Below are 25,738 nucleotides of genomic sequence, written 5' to 3'. Positions count from 1 at the left end.
TTCTTTGCAGTGGTGGCTATTTTTTATCCGACTGGCATTTCCCAAAGGTATTAGTGCAAGGATGATAGGAGCTTTCAGTCTGGTAGCTAATAGATTCAGTTGCATGCGCCACTTATCGCCTTTGCAGATGGGATTGGAACCCAGCTGGTCTCACATTCTAACAGGGCTTGTGAGAAGATTCTAAAGTGAGCCACAGACAAAGCTGGTTACAGAGTAATGCTACAGTATTGCAAGTAATTAAAGTCTGACCTTATTAATTCACAATTTAAGGAAAGATTTGCCTATATGATACAGGATTTGTTGAATCTTGCTGTTCGTATTCCCCTGGGAATATAATACTTGGTTGTGCAGCAGTGTGAGCTGGACTAAGCAATCATACTGTACATACGGTATACGTTATATGCAGTAGAGCTATGGATCTCCCCAACATTCTCAGACTATGTATAAAGGTCATGGTAATTATATTTTTTATGATTTGAGATTAATAGTATTCCCACATTTGAATTTTCTGTGACCTATACTTGCATTTATTTATAAGAATGCAACAAATGAAACTTTTGGGAGTTGTGTTATAATAAAATCCAATAACTGACATTTATAATTTAAGTTCTGTGGAAGCTAACACTGCAGTATGTACGTATGGTGATTGCCATGCTGCTAGTAAAGTTCCTCTAGTCAGTAGCTCCTCTACTTCACTTTGATACTCTATGCCTCTGAGAATTCAGACGTGGAGCATCTCAAATGAAATCCGATAAAGATAGACCACAAGAGAGCGACTAGTTTGATCATATTCTCTACATCTCATATTTCATTTTATTGATTTCTGTTTGTTCTTAGATTTTCTGGTTTGTGACCTATGGGGACTCAATAATCTTTTATTTTTTCTCGAGAGTTTGGGGATGTTGTTTTATAGAGCTCAGAGGAACAATTAAACCATCCTTGCTAGCAGGCAAATGTAGTATTTTCCACACATCCCAAAGCGAATGTAAAGTCTTTACATGGGATAACCTTTATACCCTCCACATGTCTGGGTCCACATCATTTTGTTTATGAACAGTCTGGGGCCAATACCCACAGAAATCTATTAGCCAGTTTGACATGACAGCAGTTCCGAGTAGTTTTATTTCCCCTGTGAGTCCTAAATTTGGATTGGATCTCTGTGTCACAAAAGTTCTCAGGAAATGATTTCTTCCATAGTTTCATGGAGGACAAATAAGAAAGCATATCGACTGCAGACTCAGGCCTACCTTTCAGCTACAAAGTACTGGAGTTGGGGAAGTTTGATATTCTAAATATATTTTATTAGACTGACACAACTCTCATGTTTGTGCCTGAAGAAAGAATAACTATCCACATTTTGGTTCACATTAGATATTGAACAGTGGGTCATTAGAGCTCTTCATCCTTTTGAAATGCAAACAAGAAAAGTAAAGAAAAATCGACACTGTCATTGTCACCCTGTTTACTATGGCAGCAGGTTTATTAAGAGATCAAAAAGAATCATTTTTAATTAGCTACTGAGGGAGGCCACATCCGGAAGTGGGGCTACATGGCTTATTGCTTATTTACGGATTTGCAAATGTTTGATTCAACCACGAGGTGGTCTCCGTTATTTGTGGATGTGAAACAAAGGAGACCACACAGAAACCCAAATCTGCCCACTAAAGCCTCTGACTCTGAAGGGAATGTTGTGCCGAGGACATCCTTTCATGCCATAAACTTTGATGTTTTTGCTCCGGTTTTCTTCAGTGTTCACTATTTTCATGGACATGAATAGGTTTAAGTAGACAATCACACAATCACGTTGTTTCCAAACTCGGGCAAAGACGCAGAGACTTTTTTTGGGGGGCATCAGAGGAGAGCATCTCCAAAAGGTTTGCAGCTTTTTTTCCATTGAGTTGTTGTTTGCAGCTTGTTTGCAGCAATACTACTGTACTAATCACCTTGCAGATTACTCTGGTGCGGTGCCACATCAAGAGAGAATTCTAATGTTCCAGAAAAAGAAATTCTGGTAATTGACTTCTGTCACAGGCAACGTCCTGACAATGATTGGGAATGGCACCATCATTAGAATACAATACAACCCAGTATGAGGTCCTCACAGAACAAACCAGCTTGGGGATTTTTTCAATTTTTACACCCTGCCCCTCTGCCTTGACAACATGCTTGATAGCATACTGTTCCAATTATCAATTTATAATTTTCAGGAAGCCAGAAGAAAGTTATGTATGTATGTATAAGCAAAACAATCAAAGTCGACTAGCTATTAATATTTTACCGCGGATTCCACATGCAACTTTTAACATCCTTGTGTTTGATGACATCTGGAGGAATTAGAAGATATTTATTGATGGTTGCATCATCCTTGGTCCTTTGGTGGAATCAGTGATCTCAGCCCATGTACTACTGCGATAAATAGTCTATATTTATGCCATCATCCATGCATTAAAGATGATAGATTTTCAGTGATCACATCTTAAAATAGATTACAAATGTATCTGAAAAGATATTAAAATACAAGATGTTCTCAGCAGATCTTAAAAGACACCACAAAGACGTCAACAAGTAGACCATGAAGTCAATAGCACATTAACAATATTATATTGAATGTAGGTTATTGAACATTACTATCAGCGTTCAGAGTTTTTCTTGTGTGATAACTGTGTGATAAACATAATGAACATTCAAATGAAGTGTAAACATATGCATGGATGCTACAAACCAGGCAAATTCTACACACATGATTTGTCCACATACTTTACAGCAAAAAATAATCAATTCATAGTTATCCACCAGCAGGCACCACATGTCAAGTATCTGTCTAATAATGCCAGGAATCTCTGGCCAGTTTGTTCTGTCAAGGGGGAAGCAGAGAAAGAGGACCCATATGCAGGAGACGGACAGGGAATAGGGAAATGTACAAGTGTAAACACATGATGTTTAACTAGAAGTTCTAGCCACAAATCGCAGTCTGAAATATATACCACGGGCACTGTGTGAAAATAACGAGTGGGTAGATAATTACTAGACACAGGCATTACACATGAAACAGGAATGTCACTGCATTGGATATAAAATGCAGAATCATTTCGTACCACAGCATTTATTTAAGATGTCAATAATCAGCAAATTAGTCAGTGTCAAAAGAGAGATCTTTGTCCTCACTACAGACAGCAACAGTTGAACCAATGGTAGTAGACTCCTCGCTGATTCTAGAGGCTTTTATCTGAGGTTTAATGGGTTCTTAGCTGTAATGATTAATGGGCAGTTAGAAGATCCACCAATCCTTAAGGATAACAGTGAATCACAGGTAGGCAAAGAATTCACCTGAATCCTCAACAGTTTATTGCGAAAAAGGGAGATAAATTATCGTGACCTTAATGGTAACATGAAGTCAAAATAAAAAATTATAATTCACAGTCAAGAATAACTGATATAGAATAAATAATAGCAAGCAATTAAGCTAGGTGTGAGGTAAGTCAAAAACATTGCAGCCCTATTTCAGATCTCCGCCATGGACTCATGTCGTTTTGATAACTTAGAGGCTACTTCAGACACACTCCTTAAAGTGCCTGATCAAAATTCAGTTTTTTTTTAAGTGCAGAGGAAATAGGCCTATGTCTCAGACTAAAGCAACAAACCTTTGTTGGTAGGGCATCAACCTCCTAAAATAGAAAATAACAAATATGTTGTGTCACACTATAAGTCACAAACTCTAATATTCTCCAGCTCCCCCTCTTAGTGTATTATTTTGCACACAGTAAGATGAAACCATATACTATTTGTATTTCTTTGGAATGTGGTTGTCTAAGGCTGTGACCCTCACTTTATTTAGGAGAAGAGGTCAGGCCCACAATCCAATCTTGGCTCTGGCCAATCTGAAAATATTTGACTCCACACAAACTTGGTATCCAGAGAAACAGCCCTTGAATACAAAGCCATGTGTATGACCTGATCATCTTCCGGTCAGTCCCAGCAGATTGTTTCTCCAGAACTCATTTCACTCAGGGCCCTCCCTAACCCCTTCCCTCCCCCACCACTCACTGGCTATATGTTTTACTCTTGTTTTACCCCTTTTTTGTATACTGAGCATTTATGAAAACTAAATTTCTGTCCATCAAGTGCATGTTAGCTGTTTTTTTAGCGACAGCCGCCCTCCACATTTAGGATGACGGATGTTCAGACTAATATTAACTCCACAGTAACATACTTGTGCAATTATCAGCTACCAATAAAACATTTTGTATAACATCTTTATAAATACGATGTATAATAACCTAATTGAGTGGATGAGAATCAGGCTTTTGATTAGTGTTGTCCTAATTGGTGTGCACAAGCAATGTCCAAAATCACAAAGCGGCAGAAGACAAACCTTTTACATTTACATTTAGTCATTTAGCAGACGCTCTTATCCAGAGCGACTTACAGTAAGTACAGGGACATTCCCCCGAGGCAAGTAGGGTGAAGTGCCTTGCCCAAGGACACAACGTCAGTTGGCATGACCGGGAATCGAACTGGCAACCTTCGGATTACTAGCCCGATTCTCTCACCGCTCAGCCACCTGACTCCCTTTTCATTTTATATATAAAAAATTATTATATAATTTAGTTATTTGGGGGGGGGGGGGGGGTGGACCATGTTCTAAATTTTTCACATCAGTTAAAGATTGATGTCTGATTTCTCATGAAACAATCAATGGGTAACGCTATTGTAAACCACAGACTAGCAGCAAGGAAGAAATTATGTTTGCTGATGAGAGGTATCCTCCATGCTTGACAAGATTTACTGAAGTTCACTGAATACATGCAATTAAGTCTTTATGATCACTACCTCACTGCATGTGAACAATTCATTAATCACAGAAAGACACTTAGAAATACACATTAGTCTGAAACTGAAAGCATTTAATTTGTTTTGCGCTTCATTGTAATTCTTAAAGGTCATACAAATTCCATTCCCTGGTGGTTGGAAGGAGGCATGCTGCCTTTTAATGAACACATTTCACAGATGTTCATATTCTGGGGACACTATTACAGGTTAAGCTCTTAAAAGTCAAATTATGATGTACGATGACATAACTGGAATTGTGACTAAATCCTTCTGCAGTAAATTATATAAAAATACCTCTAAATCATGTACTTGTTAGCCTACTTGGAAATTCGAGAAGGTCTGCTGTTTTATTAAGCTTTCCCTATTCACGAAATTGCAATATCGGTCCAGAGTAAAATGTTACTCCCAACTATATGGTCCAACTAAAAGAATATTTACAACACTTCTATGTCTATGACAGGGTTTACCGACGGGACTCGGGACTCAACAGATACGGGCTAAGAGTCCACTTGACACCACGCGCACTGGCACTCAGTTAATTAAAGGAGGGCCTGTCACCATGGTGATATCACTCTAACACAGCAGTTTCCCTAGATGCGTTGAAATAATAATGTAGTTGTGTATAGCGATTCAGCTAGCAACACATTTTATATATATATATAAAGAGTTTCAATGTTTTCATGGATTTAGTGACTTTAGTGATTTGATAATACAAAACCAAGTCAGAATGAGTCAACTATCGGTGTACAGTAGCTTAAGACGCAGCGTATAATGTTGTTGTCTGGGAGGACTAGTAGATCTACTACTAGTACTAGTAAGTCCTGTACTAGGCAGCACTGCCCGCACACACTACTACTAGTAGCTTGCTGGATAACGATAGCAAGCTACATTTCTCTATGTAACACCAGCTAGCTAGCAGGCTTGTTACCTGCTAACGTACTTGGCATGACTGAAGTTTGTATTGATCCAGACCCCATTGACGAGGAAAGAAATATAGTTAAACATGTTTAAGAATGACTATCAGGTGAGTGTAAATGTCGCCATTGATTTGATTGGTCAATCAAAACAAGATATCGTTATCCTGTTCAAATAGCCTCTAATAGTTAACCCCTTTGATATTATGCAATATCCAAGGGTGGAGCTGTGGTTGAGATCTTCAGTGCACATGGCAAAGATCCTGTGGCAAAATGGAAGCTCTGTGGAGGGCAGTCAGCAATAAGGAAAGTGAGTATTCATTTTCATACAAATCAAGTGTTACAGTACTGTACACCTATGCTACATAAAACACTACACCGTATGTATTAATTAGGCATTCCGTTGAACACAATGTTAGACTATTCTTTGCATAGGTGTATTATATAGCCTAATACGTGTTCTTATTTCTGTATAGGACTTTGACAAAGAGGTCAAAGGCTTTGTGTACATATTGGATGGTAGCAGTCAGACAATTAAAATGCAGATGCCAAAGGATAGCAAAATGTCTCGTAAGTGAAAAAAATAAAATCACCTGTTTAAGCATCTGTAGTAATATTCTGTGGTTGGTGCTAGATATTCAGAGTGCTGTTATTACTATTGATTTAGAAGTACTAAAAACAGAATTCAATTTTTCATCAGCAATGGTGTTTAAACAGATATTTCTGTTTTCACAGTTTGCCTTGTTCAGAGATTCTTGGTCCTCCAATTGAATGTTCCTCTATGTAAAGAATTTTCGACAGAGCTTGTGTAAGTAGGCTTTTGTTTTGCAAGTTTTTATTTTATGATAATACATTCAATTAGTGACTAACATTATGAAGGCCATTTTTGTCAGGAAGATCTGCCTAGATACAGCAATACAGATATTAGCTTACCCACATATTTTCATAAACCCTTGGCAATAGTCCCCCCAATTTTCTTTTTTTACTTAAATATTTTGAAAGACTAATTAAAAAAGACACAGACTTGTGTGATAAAAACACAGAATTGTGATTGTGTTCTCATCACAACTAACTAACTTTTTAGTTATTTTTTTACAAGCAATCACCACCATGTAATTATTCTAAAATGCTTGCTGAAGAAATTGCAGTTCATCATAGGCCCCATGGTCTACTCTGGTAATCAAGTAATCATTCAGAAGCTCCATGTTCGATCGAAATACTGTTAGTTTTTCCCTGTAGAGTCAGACGTTGGCACCCTGTTGGAAATATGTAACCCAGTCTGCGTCTCTTACTACATTTATGTGACCTTCCTAAATACTAGCCCTTGTTGCTACATGTTCATACCTATTTAAAAGTTCAATGTTTTTCCTTCTTATACTTAAGGAGGTTCAAGAATGTTATAATTGATCTCTTTGTGACTAACAGAACTCACAAAATCTCTCTTCCTTTTAATTTGTGAGAGTGGGTGCTGAAAATAAAGTAGCACGTTAAGTGAGTTCTTTCCTTCATGACATGTTTAAAACAACCAGGGGATGCATTGTGCTGTGTAAAGTCAAAACCTTACATTGAAAATGAGAAACTGCTAATATTTTCTGTTCACAATGTTTTAATTAATGTGTTTTCAGAATAACTGATTCAGGGCATCTTAAAAGAAGACTTTACTTTTCAACTGTTCATAAAGAGTTCTCTGCAACGCCTTTGCATGCTAGGATACCTTTTGTTGGACTGAAACGTTGCATTGTGAGTGTGTGTATTACCTAAAAAAATTGAACCTTTTTCACCCTCAATGTTATATTAAATCCTTGATTATTTAGTCATGTTACCACTTCAAACTAGTTTCTGCAACATTTTCCCCCTTTGGTGTTTAGTGGTGCAACATGTGCATCGACCTTGTTTCATTCATCGCCGAGCTTTTTAAAGGAGCTGGCTTCTTGAGCTTGGACGGCATCACTTTATCTGCCAGCTGTAAGCTCAGAAGAATCTTCACCATGAAGGAGGAGCCTACAGGGGCCTCAGTTGGAGGTAAAGCAGTCAGTCACAGCTCACGCCTAGTTATGGTTCCTGCCAAAACAGAGCTTAGACAGTTTACCTTATCGCTGGAGGAATAACCACCCACACAGTCTGATGTTTCTTGGTGACACTCATCTCATTACTAACTTATAATTAACTTATCTGCACCCTCGAAAACACCTCAGACATTTTCATTTGAATTTGTCTTTTGAATCCTAACTGTGAAGTGTTTACTTTCCTGTGTGCTTTGAAGTGCAAGCCAAGATGATTGAATTTGGGTATAAATCTCATGATGTGTGCGTGTAACTTTCCCCAGCAGTGGGGGACGTTGCCATACTTTTTTTAAATAATTACCCAGAGAGCACTGGAATGGTACTGTTAAGGACAGATGTGACCCAGCAAAGTGCAGCCACGTTTCTGGTGAATTCACCTGTAGAATACTAGGGATTACCATTGTTTTTTGAAATTATATAAATTGAGAAGCACGTGTGTAATTTGTGACCTGTTTCCTGTCCTTTCACAGACTTGTTCCTCAGTGGGAGTGGTCCTAGAGATCCTATTCCCCGGAGCTGCCAGTTTCCGTCTGATGTACAACATGTGACTCAAGTCTTGAATATGGAGAAAATAAGACTGGCAGGTGCAAGGGTAGCCCCAGTGAACTGTGAATATGGTAGGTGAGACAGCAAATAAAACAAGGCTTGTAAGAAGAAGAAACTTAGTTGATATGTTATTCTTGTATATTGCAAATGAGTGCATCTCCAGGAATCATTACTGTTCTCACTATCATATACAGCTATAAGTCATTGACTAGTTTCAAGGAATGACAGGTGTTCAAGGAAATTAAGTATGATTTAGAAGTTTATTGATAGATAAATATCCTTGCACAATCATTTAGTTTATAGGTGATTACTCTTGTGCAGAAACAAGGGGGAGAGCAGTTCTGTCTACTTCAGTTTGTACAGCTTGATCTGAGTTTGTATCTGAGGTAGTGTGACAGGTAGGCTATTTATTTGAAATACAGTTTAGAGCACTTTAACTCTTTTGGAGCAGCGTTTGCTATAATAAGTCATATTAAGCTAGTTATGCTTGCAGGCTTGCATTCTGGGTACAAAAAACTAGTTATTTGTTCTGACAGCTGTCTAAGTCATGGTGACTCATCCGGCTGTGGCGATAGAAATCCAGAGCAATCACACACTGAGTTTTCATGGAAATAAGCTCTCATAATTTGTGTTGTATTATTAGCATAACAGGCCTAATACTGATTTAAAAGGATTGCTATTGAAGCAGGCACCAAATCTACTTGTGTAAGAAAGACCGTTGCTAATTACCGTTGCTTCAGTACGTTTGTCAGAGGCAAAAAATATTTGTTTTGTTGAGAGAAGCAATCACACTCTGGGTATAGTACTAACCAATCACATTTTTGTTCCTTCAAGGTCATCCAGTTACCAAACTGGCAAGTGACTGTAAAAACATAAAGCCCATGTTTGGTTTTTCTTTACAAATCTAAGAATTATGAAACCTTCCCCTGTTACTATGAAACCTTAAGAAATATAAAATGGACATTTTCCCCAGTCAACACTTTCCAATACACTTATTGCTTTATAACAGGCACCAATGAAACTGAAAACAGCCTTTGTGTCCCTTTCTGATGAGAACAAGTGTCTGCTCTGATAGAGATCAGACAGAGGGTGTCAGTGGAAGTTGCCATCAGTGGTGCTTGAGCAAATGAAAACTGGCACACAGGGACACTAATAGACCTGCCAGCCAGGGCCATGGTACCAGTCAAGCCCTGTCCTTCCTGCCTTCCTCCTGCTCCAGACTGAACCTCGCTGGGGATCGGTTGGCTCAGCATGTTTAGCTACCATTGTGATGAAAAATGTGCTATCTCTCTGTACCTGACAGATCAGTCAGGCAGTGCCCGGTTGACCAGCGCACGAAGCTTGAGGACCCAAGAAGCCTCCCACATAGCGTTTGGGTCAAGGGTCGCAGGACCCCCCCCTCTCACTGGGAGAAAGAACAGTGGACCACAAGAGGTATACCGTACACCTAACAGGGTAGTTAATTGTTGAATATGCTTCTTAGTTTGCTGTATTTAAGTAGATGTGTAAGTTATAACATTGATCTTGTTTTGTCACAACCTTCACTTGCCTCTTTGCAACATGCACTTGCCCAATACAGTAAACCCTATCCTGTGTCCCATTAAAGCAAAAAAACACAGGAGGGCGTGGTATATTGAAGCAATAAACCACGAGAGGGTGTTGTTTATCGCCAAATAACTCATGGGTTGTGCTGTGGTCATAGGCACAAGATGCATTATTCTGCTATCAACCAATCAAATTTTGAGGTCGAAATTAACCATTTTATAAACTTCAATAAACTTTAGATACCACTAGCAAATAATAACATTCAATAACATAGCAATTCCTATGTACTTACAATATTTTACAGAAGGCATTAATATGGTAGTTAATGCAACATTAATGTAAAGTGTTGCCAAAAGTTATTTTCAAGAAGACCTGTGAATTTCTCACAAGGAAAAAGCTTTTTATGTAGATCTAACTCATTAGCGTTGTGTCATTACCATGATCCAACTCCAAAGTCTCTTTCAAGTGTATTTTATTAAACATTTCCCAGGAGTGTGATCCTGAGCCCAGACCAAGCCAAATGTGGGCTGCTGTAGAAAGACTGAATAATGCAGACAGGAATGAGAGACAGCCTTGTCCCTGTGCCCAGGAGAATGACATTGTTCATGAGCTGTCAGGTAAGAAAAAGACTAATCTGCTATTACGTCACCAGAATGAACTACTAAACTCACAGGAGGACTCGATTGCTAGTTTAGTCTCAGCAGCTTTGGAAAATCAATGTCAAATTGACATATGTTTGTCTTTACAATTATTGATATAAGAACTTTGTAATAAATATATGGTAGGTCTGTCATATTTCAAATACTTTACCAGGATGACAGCATAATTGATCACTGCCACCTATTACCAATCCCTTGTTAACTTTAAACAATTATTTATCATTAGAAAAATACTATGGCATGAAATAACTGACTCAAATTATTAAAGCTCCTTGACTTGGCTTTACTGACTAGTAAATCAATGTATGTTACAGAAGTGTGTGTGTTACAGAACTATTTACTGACTAGTAAATCAACTGTCTGTTGTATTTTGTCCTAGCAGCTGCATATTGTTGTCTGGCCTACATTTGCTAATATTAGACTTGGTAATGATATACAGTATTTTGAGTGGGATGGGATGCAAAAGAGGAAGTCTGCACTGATTAATTTCATAGCACATGCAATGTACTGTATATACTGTGTGTGTGTTTATATATATCCTTCACTGCCTCACAAGGTTTTTTTAATATTTCTGTCTGTCGTAGGGTTTAGGCTGGCATATGTGTGTGTATGCATACTGTACACACGTGTGTGTGTATATATATATATACATCTGTACTATATACAGTATAAAATTGTGTTTCTGTAGTAACTAACACAGGAATTCGAATACATCCGATTCCTTTTGATGGTGATTTTTAATTATTTTCAATGTTTTTTCTCTAATGTGTTCCTGTAGTGTCTACGGTGCAGCCAGGGAGTCTGCAGCCTCAGCCCCCCAGAGACAGAAATAGGGCCTCTGATAGTCTGGCCTCTAGGAGGCTACGGCTTCACAGTGCTGGGAAAGAGAAGCCAGCTGCCACAGGTAAACTTTGTGTTGGAAATGGAAAAACACATAATTCAAGGAGGTTCTCTTACAGTGTGAATGATTCTTGTCTGTGGAATACAAAGGGACATCTGACATGGTGTGTGGCTTCAGTGAAGACATAAGAGCCTCTGATCAGATGTCAGCTCCTCCATCTAGCAGGGACAAGAGGAGCCAACAACCTCTGGACCTCAGACAGACGAGAGAAGGCCGGCCAACAGGTCGGTTTCTAATCCAAAGAAAGTAGAGTCTTCTGTCTGACACGTGGCCTTGTCAATCAATCTTCAATTAGGCTATACAGTAAAGTTACTGCTTGCTAGCAGCAAGTGTGGTTTTACAATAAAGAGTATTTTGTTCCATTGCCTTTTATGGACCAAACTTCATTCCCCCCCTCCCACACACTTACCCCGACACCCATCAACTGTAAATGAACCCGTATGTGAGATTAATGTGTTTGAAGCGCATTTATGGGCTGATCCCACAGGCAATAGCACACCCGTGGCCTCTAACTGAATGCAGTAAGTTCATTAATGGTAATGGAACATTAAGTACTAGTCAGAGAGCTGCCTCTTGGGTCCAGGGTCCTCCACACCGTGGGCAATTACAGAATTTGATTACACTGTTGGGACATCTAAATGTGTTCTGAATGTGTAGTCACTCATACCCATGAACGTGGGACTTGTGTGATGCATTGTACCTTGCACCACGATTTTCTGATTGTGAAGGTGACAGGATTGACATGAGCCCTGCCAGCTGTCAAGAACAGTTTTCTTGACACTGTTGATGGGCCCTGAGTCAATTTGATTCCTCTTTTAAAGTTCTGGCAACTTAATTGAGTCTGGCAGCATTTTTTTTAGCCTGGCTCTGCCCTCCTACATACTTCCGCTCAATTTTATTTTTGCTTCTGTCTGGCCATGAGGTACGTAAGTCGGATTTTTCAGGTTGATTTTCTACCGGCGAATCAGCGAACAGAGGGAGTGGCTGAGAACGGTGGCTGAGAACGATGACGTTGATGCCGTGCGCTAGTTTGTGTTATAGTTCCGTAATGGCGGCGGAGAAAGATGCGAGCAAAGCCATTCGGTCCGTTGTGGCAACACTGCCGAATATCCAACAGCTAAAGCCGGAGCAAGAACAAGTTTTGCTGAGTTTTGTTGGTGGCCATGATGTTGTGGCCCTCCTCCCCACGGGGTTCGGGAACAGTTTGATTTTCCAGCTACGGCAGCTACCTCTGTTACAGTAGTGGTGAAGGAATTGGCTAAGGCGAACGCTAGCGATTGGTTATGGCAGATCAGAGTGGCTCTGGGCAGATCCAATAGTTTTAAACTTCAACAGAGTACCCGCCTACAAGGAAGTCAACGCTTGTCAATGCAGCGAGGCCAGACTCTCTGTACAAATGCAATGTACGAGAGTCTGGTTAGGACCAGGCTAGCATTTTTTAACTTTCCTGATAAAATCTCAGAGTTTGGTTTTTCACAGTAGCTACATGCAGCATCGCCAGCGCAATAAGCAAACATTGTTAGTCAGCTTGGACAAGAAGTCTCTAAGGCGGCCTTTTCCTGGGTGTTTTTGAACGTGGGGCCTGGTGGACCCCCTAGGCGGAAGTATCCGTGTGTGAGTGATGACTCTGCAGCAAAGTGGCGCCCTCACTACTAATGATGTCGTTTGTGTGCCGGCGGGTAAGCCCAGCTCTGCCAAGGCGACGCGTTTTTCTCCCTGCATACCGGAGACAAATACATTAGCATTGTTTCCAAGGCTTCGGCTCTGCTTAATGCATATTTGAAATGCTCATTAAGGCATTACACTGCTATTAACAAAACTGCCGAAAATATATCTACACTGGAGAAATTAATATGCAGCTTTTGGCAAGTATCATGGAATTCATTTCACTCTGCCATATTGTGATTAGGTGGTTATTTCCACATGAAAATGAACTGAGAACAACAGGAGCCTCCTGACATGAAGAGGGATCCATTTCTCCCTGTAATTAGATTGCTATCATTGTTCTCTATTCGATCTAGCTAGCACAGGAGAAACACAAGAGGCTTGTGCTGTGTATTGTGCACTATGCTTATTGATTTGAAGTGCTAACTCGTGCGTTGTACGATCTCTTCTCTTGAGACCCAAAACATAATTTAATTGTGTGTCGTAAATGAGGTGCAACTGTTTTAGTATCAGAGACAATTTGTTGCATCTTAGAATCATCAAATTAGCTCATCGAGTCAACAAGAATGCTGAGATAACAACCAGACCACAGTCATGTTTGTTCTCTTCCTGCTCTTCTTCCAGATGAGGTGTTGTCTCGCAGTCCTGTGGAGGGGAGGAGCTGTTGGCATCCCTGCTCCAGGCTTCCTGCCAGGCCCCAGTCTAGGCAGCCCCCCACAGGCCTACTCCCCTCACACCTCCAGCGAGGGAGTGACGAGGGCAGTGAGCCCCATCTCTCTATGGATGAGGTGTTCACGTTTGCCTCACAGCCCCACTCTGCCAGGAGAGGGCAGGGACGGCGGGAGCCAGAAGAGCCGAAAGACGAGGAGAAGGATTTGGAGATCTCTGACATACAGATGGATACTGGAGGATGCAGGGGAGCCCGGCCAGAGGACGACTTCATTGCTAGTGAGAGTGATGAGGTATGGTGTGTTCCACACACGCACACATGAGCATACTGCCCCTGAAGAGTTACTCTCACCTTTACTTTTACTGTTTTAAAAGTAAACTTGTTTACTTTCAACTTTGATATTATAGAAGTTAAAGACTAATGAAATACTGTAATGTAAATATTTTACTGAATAAAAAAATGCTGAGTGGAAAGTGAAATGACTTTTAAACAATAGATCTATTCAAGGGAAAGTAGAGATTATACAGTAGATCTATTCACAGGAAAATTGATTGTCTTTACTGGTTCTAAATTTAAGAATATAATTAAATATTCAGACTTAAGCCTTACATTAATGATCAAATTGATTATGAATGGCTGAATATTCAAAAAGAGTTCTTAATGTTTCTTTTCTTGGCTTAGTCTAATGATTTTCACTCATCTGTGAACCTTTTTGTTCTAAATTGAAGTCTTTGCAGTTGAACACAGTTGGACTGAAAATAACATCTTCAGTTGTTTTGTGGTAATCTTTCTCTCTCTTTGCCCTTATTCATGTTGTGCAAAAATAAGCTACCAACCTAGGCTACACTCTTTTCTATTTCTGCCATTGGCTATGAACCATTAGAGGCACTAACTGTTTCCAGTTATAACCATTATTCTATTTCTAGCAGATATTTTGGGTGAAATAAATGTTGCATATCCTACTCCTGTAAACACACCTACCTGTATGTGAGTGTTAGCATCATGTAGTTTGAGTGTGTTGAGTATGTGGGGCTGGAGTTCTGGGAGAGACACAGGAGTTGAGGTCAGACTGGTTTACACACAACTCTGTGGTGAAAACACATCACAGCTTTGTTTTGTTTGGGAGAAGTTTGGAATCTCTTTCAGTCGAAAATAAAATAACTTGGAACCAGTTTTTCTGAATATACATACAGTAATCAAATAGTATGTCAACTTTCATTTTATGAACCATAACAGTAGTTAGACCAACTGGGTATACTCACACATGATGAATTACAATTCAGTTTTGTTTGAGGTCCATTTCATTTTCAAGATACATATGCTCTGCTTCTGTTAATTAGGCCACTGTGATTGATGTCTGGGAGGTTTGGTTTCAGCCCTAACTGCTGAGCGAGAACTAAACATTTGACTCTTGAACAGCACTCTTTCCTTGTTGTTCTACTTGACAGTCTGTGGACCCTTTCAATGCACTGTAGTTTATTGGGGGTTGAATATTCAGGTCAGGGAGTCAGGTTTCTGAGCGGTGACAGAATCGGGCTAGTAATCCGAAGGTTGCCAGTTCGATTCCCGGTCATGCCAACTGACGCTGTGTCCTTGTGCAAGACACTTCACCCTACTTGCCTCGGGGGAATGTCCCTGTACTTACTGTAAGTCGCTCTGGATAAGAGTGTCTGCTAAATGACTAAATGTAATGTAAATGTAATATTCCCCAAAAATGAGAAGCATGCTGCTTACATGCTTACATGTCTGTTTTAACATTGAAAACAGATATTAACCTATTCTTGTGGCCTGTTGTGGACAGTTTAAAACCCAACAGAAACTAGCGAATATAGTAAATATATATTACATAGTTACTAAACAAGTATTAACAGTCAGCTCTTCTCAACAGCAGATCCACTACTATCCATAATGGTATAGGGAAGTGATGGAAAGTTTTTATCAGTAAAGGTAGTAAATCTTATCAGAGGAGGGATGAAAAGTAAATGGGGATTGAGGAAGGAGTCAAATATGCCCTTTCACCAGGTTGTCCTCATTAGAAGGCAAATAGAACTGTCCGCTTTTAAGCCAAACATAAGAAGACCATTAGCAAGGATGAAAGCCATGCAAGTTTAAAGACATCGCCTTTGCTAGATACACTAATGTTGTGCCTTTTTAGATAGCATACTGCCATACCTAATTGCAAGTAATTTGTGATGTTATCCCAGGTCCAGTAAGTCACATTTGCTTGACTTTATTTCTCATTCATCAATGACTAGTTTTTCTATGCAGAAGTCATTCCTTTCAAGGTACTGCAGTAGACCCACCATGATGCAGTTTTAGATGTCTCTTGTATTTAATCAGACCTAAAACCGCTTGGACATTTTAATATCCATTATCTCCACAGAATACATCAAATTAAAATCTAACTTTAGACAAATGAAAGAAGTTGCAGAAAAGTCAATTTTTTGCTGGAAAGTTAAAGATGTTTTTCTGATTCATTGTTTTCCATACAGGAAGAGGCCTCCACTAGGTTCCTTCAAAAAAGGTGCAGTATTGTCTACATTCCTGCCACTCCGAGGCTATCCAGTCCAGGTGGGGACACTCCTCTCAGGCCTGAATCCAGTGCTGCAGACCGCACACCTATCAGACGGACCATCCCAGCCGACTCTCCATCCAGCAGGAGTGCAGAGGTGGCAGGGATGGTCCCAACCCGCTGTCTCTCTCCCAGCACAACCACCCAGGGCCATGGCCCGGGACCTGAGGGAGTGAGCCGGGACCAGAGATGCAGGACATCAGTGAGCAGGACCTCCCTCAAAGAGATCCCCCCAGGAGACTTCAGACTGTTGCAGGTTGTACAGTTATTTAGTATTCAGATCCTTACCATACCTCCTCATCAGCTCATCCCCCGGGATGGAAGCACATGGTTTCAGAAGAGAAAGTTCTGTTAACACTGTTAGATACAATATTCCACATTTTATTGGTGCTGGTGATTTGAACATCTGTCAGGTTGTTCACTCGATAATTGATAACAGGTGGCCCCGGTAACGCTGTCTCATGCCACATAGGGAATTTGAGGTCCAGTCAAAGTCCAATCCTGTGCAAAAACAACATGTGATTCTACCCTGTTTCTTTTTTAACTATATTGTAGACTACATCATTACAGAGTTGTAGATTGTACAACACTGAAGGCCCCGAGCACTAGCTGATCAGAAGCCCTTATCTCAGGTGCTTTTTTACATTATCAGCACTTTTTCAACATCATCGATACACTTATTTGGCTGCATTATAACCAAGGATAACTCAGGGACATCGTTTAACACAAAACGTTTTGTTGTGCTGATTGAATCATCTAACCCAGTGGTTATCAAAAAGTGGGGGCAAAATCCCCATGGGGGGCTATGAAGGAATGGATAATAGGAGGGGGGGGTCCAAAATAAATTTATTCTTCCTCAAAAATGTCAGAAGCACTATTCTAAACCTTCTGCAGCCTTCAGAAAAGTGCAGTTCTCTTTCTGATGGATGATGAGTTTGTGACCCCTATTGATCTCTCAACACCCCAATCTCTGGAGGTGCCGTAAGAATCTCTGGAGGTGCAGTAAGAATGAGAAAGCTTTGAAAGATCATGGGAGAATATTGGGATAGTGATAAAAACCCTAAGGAAGTTACAAGTGAAAGTGCTGAAAATGATTGCTGTGACTCTCTGAGGAGGGCATTGTTTACCTGGACCAACCTGACTCAGAACTCAGAACTGAGACTGGAATCAAAAATATGTGAAAAGGTAGATGTTTGTGTGAAGAGAAAGGTTGAGGCTAGAAGAGAGAGGCTCCTGTTGACAGAGAGTAGTTCTGACAGTCAGTGCATGCCACAGTCTCCCGTGGACAGGCTGGGCTCCAAGGCTGCTAATTTAATCTGTGATTTGGACAGAGTGGGTTTTGGATAAGAGGGGAAGGGGGAAGCTTGTTAAACGGTGGGCATTGTGCGCTGCCTCCTGTGGCATCGTATATCGTGTCGTGCTGCTCCCCTTCTTCATCCTCTCTGCTCATATTAAAGTGTGTGATGTGCCGTAGAGAGCAGAACAGGATTTGAGAGCAGGTTTGTCACGCTGCACTGAGGAGGATTTCAGAGAGGGTTGTCTCACCTTGAGGAGGCTTCTGCTGCTCCTGGGGGAAACCAGGATCAGAGGACAGTCAAGTGGACGGATCACAGGGCCACAGGGGAGGCTGCTTCAGGGTTTTCCCAGGTTCAGACCCTTCAGCTCAGTCTCAGACAGCCCTCACCTCCCAGTTCCTGGTTGCTGGATAAAAAACATTTTAGCCTTCCTCTTGTCTTTGTCTCAGAAGCAGCCCTTGATTATCATGCCTGGGTTGCTCGTCTGGTAGCCAATCAAGTTGCCTTAGAAGCCTACTGAATCAATAACTGTGCTACTGTTTTATAGATGTTTCTTCTGAGCCACGAACCAGTAGGTGGTTTGTCCAGATGTACCCCATGTTCTGGTTTAAACACCTCGTCTCTTTTCCTCACAGGGGATTTTCTCAGACTCTTGATTTCGTAAAATAAACATTGTAAGAATTCTCTTGGTTTGTTGCGATGGGTGTAAAGGTGCAGGGGGAGAGGAGTCTGGCGCGTGTCGGAACCAGCAGCTGTGACCTGCATCTGCTGAGCAGTCTGCACATGCAGGAGGAGGAGGAAGAGCTGCGCATGCTGGCAAGTCTGCGCCGGGAGCAGGAGGAGGAGGAGGAGATGGAAGGAGCAACAGGTCTCACTTCCTCCCAGATCCACCAATGCAATGTCAGCATCAGCACCAGCAGTGACGACACCTCCACCTGGACACTCATCCCCGCGGTCTGTCCCATTTGTATCCTGTTGTTACATTTACATTTAGTCATTTAGCAGACGCTCTTATCCAGAGCGACTTACAGTAAGTACAGGGACATTCCTGTTATTGATTTCACTCAGTTCCATTCATAATCTACAAACCTCCATTCTTACCTAACAGGCACTCATTCCAATGGCCAATTCCATTCATAAATGTTCAGGAGGAGCCTCAGGAATCCTGTGTTATTGATGTGAATGTTTAATCACATCTTTCTCCTAACTCCCACTATCTTTAAATTTCCAGTTGTCTCTAGTTTGTGATGCTCTCATGGTATTACATACAAAACCTTCTTCAAAAAGTAGCTACAAATGGGCAACACTGCTGAATATGACAACATGATGTCCTTATTGACTCCCAAATAATCCCCAGCAGCCCTCCTCACTATGCAGCTTGCTACAGGAAAATACAATAGCTGACAATACCTTAGTTAAGTGCACAAGCCTGTAGAGACCGTTGTATCTCTGATGGATGCCTTCATTTTAGAAACCCCATCTGTAGAACTATAATCAAAACTGCTCACAGGCCTTTTCTGTTTTCACACTGAGACTCACAGACCTAAGGCACAAGCCGTCATTCCGTGTCAATATCATACTTAATCTCATACAATCGCATACAATGGGGAGCAATACAGTCATATGCCATTATTAGTAGTTTAAAAAAATTGTATTACAAGGGGCATACAGGCTGCTGCCAAGGCCTCTCCCTGCTCACCTTTAGTTTCTAGTTAGTTTTGAGGCTTTAGTTACACAGGGTTATTCTACTCTTCTGTTCTGTATTGAAAACATGTAGCAACAGTGCCACCGTTAGACATGGTCTAGGGTGTGATGTGATGGTGTGATGGTGATCAGGAAACTGATCACCATCACATAGTCTTACTACAATGTTATAAAACGAAATATAAAATATACTATTATGTGAAGACAAACGCTTTATGAACCTACAGTACATGATGGATCCTCACTGCCTCCTACTACCCTCATCTATTGTGTCCTTCCATTTCACCCAGCCATCCAATCAAGGACATCACTATCAAAATGAAATGAACCCTCTCCTACACTCCAATCCAAGGTGAGCATTGATCGTGCATACTAATGTGTATTAATTTAGGCCAATCAGATTTGGCTTTCTTTCATTACACACTTTTTTTATATTATTGTGTTTATCAACCGCAATGGAATGGGAATAACAGAAGATAAAGGGAAATGAAAACATTTCCACAGTAGCTCTGCCTTGGTGTTAGTGTTTAACTTCAGCCTCGCTTATTAGCTCTGGCTGTCAGGGGTGATTAACACAGTGTTTCTGGTACTGGACCCCCCCCCACACACACACACACACACACACACACAGAGGTCTGGTTTCAGTCACCTGGCTGTCAGTGCCTGGACCAGTCTTGCCATGCAGGGTTACAGGGTGCCCCTCCCGATGAGAGGGGGTGTCATCTAGTCCTCTCTCCTCATAGGCTAGCTTGGCTCCCCACTGCTGCAGCAGCCAGAGCACAAGCCTAGTCAAGTACCAACGCCTCATCAAGCATGTTACACAGGAGACAAAGTTATTGCATCACTCTTCCACCACTTCAATTATGCATAGTCCACCAACATTTAAAAAATGTATTGATGAAAACAAGGCTACCTCATGTGGACATGTGTAGATATCCATGCCTGTAAATGTAATAATAGTTCCTTTTTATAGATCTAAAGTCAACACAGAAAATAATTGTTGGGAAGGTATCTTAGGACAGACTGCAGGAACAAATCAAAGACCATCACCATTACTGCATATAGACAGCTGTAGTCAGTGACTACAGCTGAATCTGTGTCAAGGCTTTTTCTTGCTTTTCTGCAGTCTGAGCATTGTGAAGCCTGAAAGTGAGATCTATCATGGTGTTGAGTATCCTGGCAGTGCTGCAGTCTGTTGTTTGGAGTGGTAGTCCTCCCCATGACAACTGAAATGCTGCTCTACCTCTGGTTTGTCAGTGCTTTTCCAACGCATTGAACATGTTCCTTTGTGTGGGATTTTTGTGTCTCCCTCTGGCAAACGAGCTTTGAATCCCTTAAACATCCTGTCATGTAGATGTTGAGTGGCATTTCCGCTGTTTCAGAAAAGGATATTTTGAACATAAACAGGAATGCCAAACAATATAGTTTTTTTAACCTTTAGCTTTACAGATGTAGCCTGCATATATCATGAATGGAAAAGCCTCATTGTTGTATAAACTGAAGGCAAGATATTATATTTTTTTCTGCCTGACAGTAATGGAAAACTCAGACCAAGAGGATTTTTCCCTGTCAGGTTAGATTTGGCGAATTATCCACAATTATCCGTTTTGCCTAAATGTTATACATATAAAGATTTTTATTTATTTAACAATTACATCTCTAGCCACGCTGGGTGCCACATAGCAATGTACGATCCCTGGGTGTTCTGTAAAGTTAGGAGTTAAAAAATAAAGATACCATTGGTGAAAATAGATATCTAGAATAAAAAAATCCTTACATGTGGTAAAGTTTATCTTTACTTTCTGATGTGTGTTTAAATCATCAAAGGAGGACTTTTCTGTGTGTGGTGTGTGGCTGTAAGGTGAGAATCAACCTTGACCATGGAGGTTTTCTTCTGAGTGCTGTATATAACACAGTGGTGAAAGACTAAAAACTGTATTTATGCTTCCTCAGTGGGGAATATCTACCTCTCCTACCATTATTGAGAGGGCGAAATGTGTATTGGTACTTCACTGTCTTTTCTTCTAACAAACACACAAACACAAGCCTACAACACGAAAATCCCATTTGGTCATGGATGTCAACAGTCCTTGAGCAGTTTCGGCCCCATCTGTCAGATGTTGGGGTGGTGTATTGATCTGTTTTGGACTGTTCCAAGAGAAACTAGCCTGCAATATTCAATTAAATTGTCCAAAAGAAAGTTCTGAAAGATTTTTCCCAAAACCCTGCAATGATGTTTCACGATTAAACTTTATGTGTGATCCAGAGACAAATAATATAGAGCCATCCACCTCCAACTTACAGCCAGGGGCAAGGTTGAGCCCCCTGCCCTGGACCACAGAGTGTACAATTGGAGATCACAGCTGGCCACAGTTTCCTACAGCTAAGCCTCTGTACTGTAGCCAGTAAGAACACAAGAGAGGATCTTAAGAGCAGGGGGTTGGGAGTGGCTCACTCGGGGCTAGCAGAGAAGATGGGGAGATTATGAGGACATTATGTCAAGATAATAATATGAGATATCTACAGGAAGTATTTTATGCTTATGTTTGTTTTTGTAATGGCTGTCTTCTGATCTCTGTTTCCAAGAGAATGGATGAATGTCCTCAGTCCTCCCATTCTCTCATCCAGCCTGCTTAAGGGGTCAGGGGACACTTGGGACCATCACAAGGATCCTACCAGAGGTACTGGCGAGACACAGACACCCTGAATCCAGTTCTCCACAGATACCCCCAACCCTCAATTACCTTAACAATGAAAACAGCACACATTCACTTTCTGATACTTTCATGATGAAGGGGGAGAGGGAGAGTGATCAAATGCTAGGGACATGCACAGAATACATACATTTTGATTTGTCCAGAAACCTCAGAGAGATAGCAGCTTTAGCCTGCATAGCGCTAATGGAAACGTTGACTTGGGTCAGAGGTTACACAGGCGGAAATGTTACGCTCCCGTAAAGATGGCACTGCGTGGAGAGGAGGGCTGTAAAACGGGCTCCAATTAAGGATAAAACCCCCATGCGACTGGAGCGCTCTGTCCTCGGCAGGGCTCTATAGGTCAGCTGAGATGTGCTCGTTACAAGGCTCGGCTCAGAAGACGCGCCTGCAAGGTTAATTGGTGAAACCTTTTCCATTTACAACATAATTTTTAAACCTCTGACACATTGTGTCTTATAATTAGTTTTCATTATCATCGTTGAGTTCTGATTAGAAGACAATGTTCCTCCTGGAGCATTCTATAACCTTTTTAGTAGTTAACAGCCTGTCAGTTTAACAACTAAAATCGTGTGCTTTAAGCAAGAAGTGAAATTAGATTTTGAGAGGCTTTTTACAGCTTCATGATGTGACTTTGGGTGTGAATGTCTTAAAAGTCCCTGTCTTGATTGATGAAGGAAGAGTGTTGGAGATGGTGGGAGAAAGGCTCCCATCGCTCTGGGGCAGAAGGTCACCCCACCCTCAAATCTCCCTGGAGCCATTTCCTTCTACTAATAGTTCATCAGGGACAGAGCAGATACAAACTTTTTCCTTTGGTGATTCTGTGGGTGATACTGCCATTGATTGTGTCTACATACTGTGCAGTATAGTTCATTCTGTGTGTATTTGTGTTAGTGAAGACCTTTATTTGTGTTACAGGGGCTGATGGCTCAGACAAGGAGAACAGAGAGGAGAACGAGGAGGAATATTTAAATCTGCTCTATGATCCCTGTCTAAATTGCTATTTTGATCCCCATACTGGAAAGTACTATGAGCTGGCCTGATTTAAAACCTTTCATTATAAAACACATAAAAGTGATTGAAATTGTCTTATTTATATGCCTATATCCCTATACATTATGTGTTCGTGGTTATGTATTCTTGTGATCTAAGACGTTTATAACTTAGCTATACATAATAGGTTGTTATAAACATATAATAAGTGTTTAGCTATCCTACAAACAAACCTTTTGTTTCAATGTGCCCTCAAATCAATTGCAGTGTTAGAATTGAGACATTTTACATTTAGTCATTTAGCAGATGCTTTTATCCAGAGCGACTTACAGTAAGTACAGGGACATTCTCCCCGAGGCAAGTAGGGTGAAGCGCCTTTCCCAAAGACACAATGTCATTTGGCACGGCCGGGAATCGAACCAACAACCTTCTGATTAATAGCCCGACTCCCTAAACGCTCAGCCATCTGACCCCTGTTGTAGTTTAAAATTTGAGTTTTTATAAATATATGTATCAACAGACAATGAAGTATTAGTTGCTGATAAAATAATGCCTGACAAAAGTGCAATCAACAACCGCTGAAGGATCGACTAAAGGTAAGACTCGGTTACAAATGTACTTTCACCCAATCAGAAAGGCCGTTCTTTTCCATGCTGGCTTCTGTCACTACAGGTGAGTCAAACCAGGAAGTAAACAACGAGTACTCAAAAAAGGCCAAACTCCTCTTACTCGAGGTAGCAACATTTTGTGAGACATCCAAGTCATCATGCAAGATTGACTTCCGCTATACGACGATAAAATTGGATTCCAAAGTGCAGACCGTGGTACTGTCAGGAAAATGTCAACCGAACAGGTGTTACACTCTAGCTAGTTGTGGCGTTAGATTGTAACGTCAAGGCAACTGCTAATATCACATTTCGTTGTGCTTGTATTGGTCTATTAAGCGCCGAAGAATGTTAAAATGAAGACATGTGAAAGTCAAGCCTATGTAGCGTAGGCCCACTGTTAAGTTAAATTAACACTCGCTGTATGATTTACCTTTCTAAAGCCAGGACAAAGACTTCATCCTGGGATCATTGCATCTGTGATATTTGTTTCATTGGTTACAATTATCGCTGCAGTATTGATAATCAGAAAGTACTGCTTTCCACGCAGGTAATCCAAATTAAATTAGTGACCTAAAATCTAAGACCGCTGTGGACTGTATTTGTTTAATCTGTACTTCATTTATGAATTGAGTATGCTAATGTTATGTTCCCATGTGTTGTCAGTGAGGCATCATACAGATATTCAGTGCTGATGCGGATGGAAAATGAGGGGCCAGCCGGGACAGAAGATGCAAAGGGGCTACACACAGTGGGAGAGGAGTCAGATGAGGTGAGAGTTTACTACTGTACATTCACATATGTCTCATTGTAATAAAATCAATTTTTGGCGGCTTATGTCCATGTACCTTTCAACAGGACCTTTTGGAGTAAGTCTTTCGGCCACAGCATTGATGGAATGACTTGGAAATAGTCAGATGTTTTATTTTTGTTGCATGGTCTTTTATTTTTACCTCCCTCTTCTGTCTGCATTTAATTTGTCTATAGCATTTCTGTCTTCTGTACTTTAGGGGGTTATACATTAGAATACATTAAATATAAATGTTAAATATGATTAACATATGATAATTAAATATGTTGTTTTGTACAGTTTGTCAGTTGTGGGCTAGCAACTCAGTATCTGATGAAACTTTACACTTGACCAAAGACCATGTGCAATGGATTATGTAATAAGAAATTGTTTTTAGACTAAGAGCAACTGTAGAATTTTTCCTCAAAGATGCCTACAAAGTTCAAGCCCTATCCTGACTCTTGTTGGTGTTTTCTATGGACCTTTCACTCTAACTTCTGATTAGGAATTAGATAAATTGAGATATCAGGGTTAGCTGTCCATATAGTTTGTTGTGTTACTGATCTCTGGGTGAACCAAATATTTTTCTGAAATTATTATAGAAAAATATTATCAAGTGTTATTTGCATATCATGTGACATTGTGTCCTGTGATATTTACGACAAACTACAAAAATGGTGTGTGGTTTAGTGTTTTTTTAAATTGTGGAAGAGACTTTCCTATATTCTTAAAACAAAAAGGCATTGTTAACTTTTATATTTTTCTATATGTATGGTTGTGTTTTATGTTTTCTGCACTTAATAACTTTTACAAACAATAAATACCATGCTGCTGAAGTCATTGTCTGTGTGTGAGTGTGAAAGTGAAGCTTTCTTCAGTACCAGTAAATACAGTAAGGAGGACATCTACTGGGCTATGAAAGTATCACAAGTTCCGTGAGTAGACACTTACCCATTATTCTACATACACCATGAATTAGTCTTCATATGTAATTAAAGTGTCTGTGGCAAACAATTTACTGATGAAAGTTTTAATAACGTGAGTATTATCTAAAGAGGAACCCTAACGTGCAGTGCACATTACATTTGTTGACAGAATTTACCAGTTGAAGTACTGTAGCTAACCTACCTTGTAGTGATCTGCCTGAGCTTCTGTCTGGAGAGGGCTCAGGCCGATCATCAACTACAAGCCCAGAGGCCCCCACACCATTAACGACTCTCGCCTGACCAAACAACCTGAACAAGTTCTACTTTCGGCTTGAAAGACTATTGG

At 40.5% G+C, this 25,738-nt stretch overlaps 1 protein-coding gene and 1 long non-coding RNA gene across 2 annotated transcripts; both read left to right on the top strand.

Moving 5' to 3' along the window:
* Nucleotides 1-5,833: 5,833 nt before the first annotated feature.
* Nucleotides 5,834-23,138, top strand: cfap20dc (CFAP20 domain containing). The gene is made up of 17 exons (XM_067241873.1): nt 5,834-5,854; nt 5,965-6,054; nt 6,221-6,314; nt 6,480-6,552; nt 7,370-7,484; nt 7,613-7,766; nt 8,278-8,424; nt 9,657-9,787; nt 10,389-10,515; nt 11,336-11,461; nt 11,548-11,682; nt 13,748-14,085; nt 16,286-16,621; nt 18,372-18,614; nt 19,655-19,716; nt 21,951-22,045; nt 22,997-23,138. Exons 1-17 carry the CDS (start codon nt 5,834-5,836, stop codon nt 23,119-23,121), a joined length of 2,412 nt encoding a protein of 803 aa, XP_067097974.1. The 3' UTR covers nt 23,122-23,138.
* Nucleotides 23,139-23,781: 643 nt separating this feature from the next.
* Nucleotides 23,782-25,296, top strand: LOC136949494 (uncharacterized). The gene is made up of 4 exons (XR_010877433.1): nt 23,782-23,924; nt 24,120-24,226; nt 24,343-24,448; nt 24,535-25,296. It is a non-coding gene; the product is annotated as an uncharacterized lncRNA (long non-coding RNA).
* Nucleotides 25,297-25,738: the final 442 nt, after the last annotated feature.

The sequence above is a fragment of the Osmerus mordax genome, chromosome 1 (assembly GCF_038355195.1).
Source record: "Osmerus mordax isolate fOsmMor3 chromosome 1, fOsmMor3.pri, whole genome shotgun sequence".
Taxonomy (NCBI): Eukaryota; Metazoa; Chordata; class Actinopteri; order Osmeriformes; family Osmeridae; genus Osmerus; species Osmerus mordax.
The sequence above is the reverse complement of the archived record's forward strand: the minus strand, read 5'-3'. Positions and strand labels throughout refer to the sequence as shown.

Bases quoted from the DNA above. Each gene is read 5' to 3' on its own strand.
- cfap20dc (XM_067241873.1), top strand. From the start codon at position 5,834: ATGTTTAAGAATGACTATCAG. The intron at 7,485-7,612 runs GTGAGTGTGTGT...TTTGGTGTTTAG, and splicing joins TTGGACTGAAACGTTGCATT to TGGTGCAACATGTGCATCGA. The intron at 8,425-9,656 runs GTAGGTGAGACA...TGTACCTGACAG, and splicing joins CCCAGTGAACTGTGAATATG to ATCAGTCAGGCAGTGCCCGG.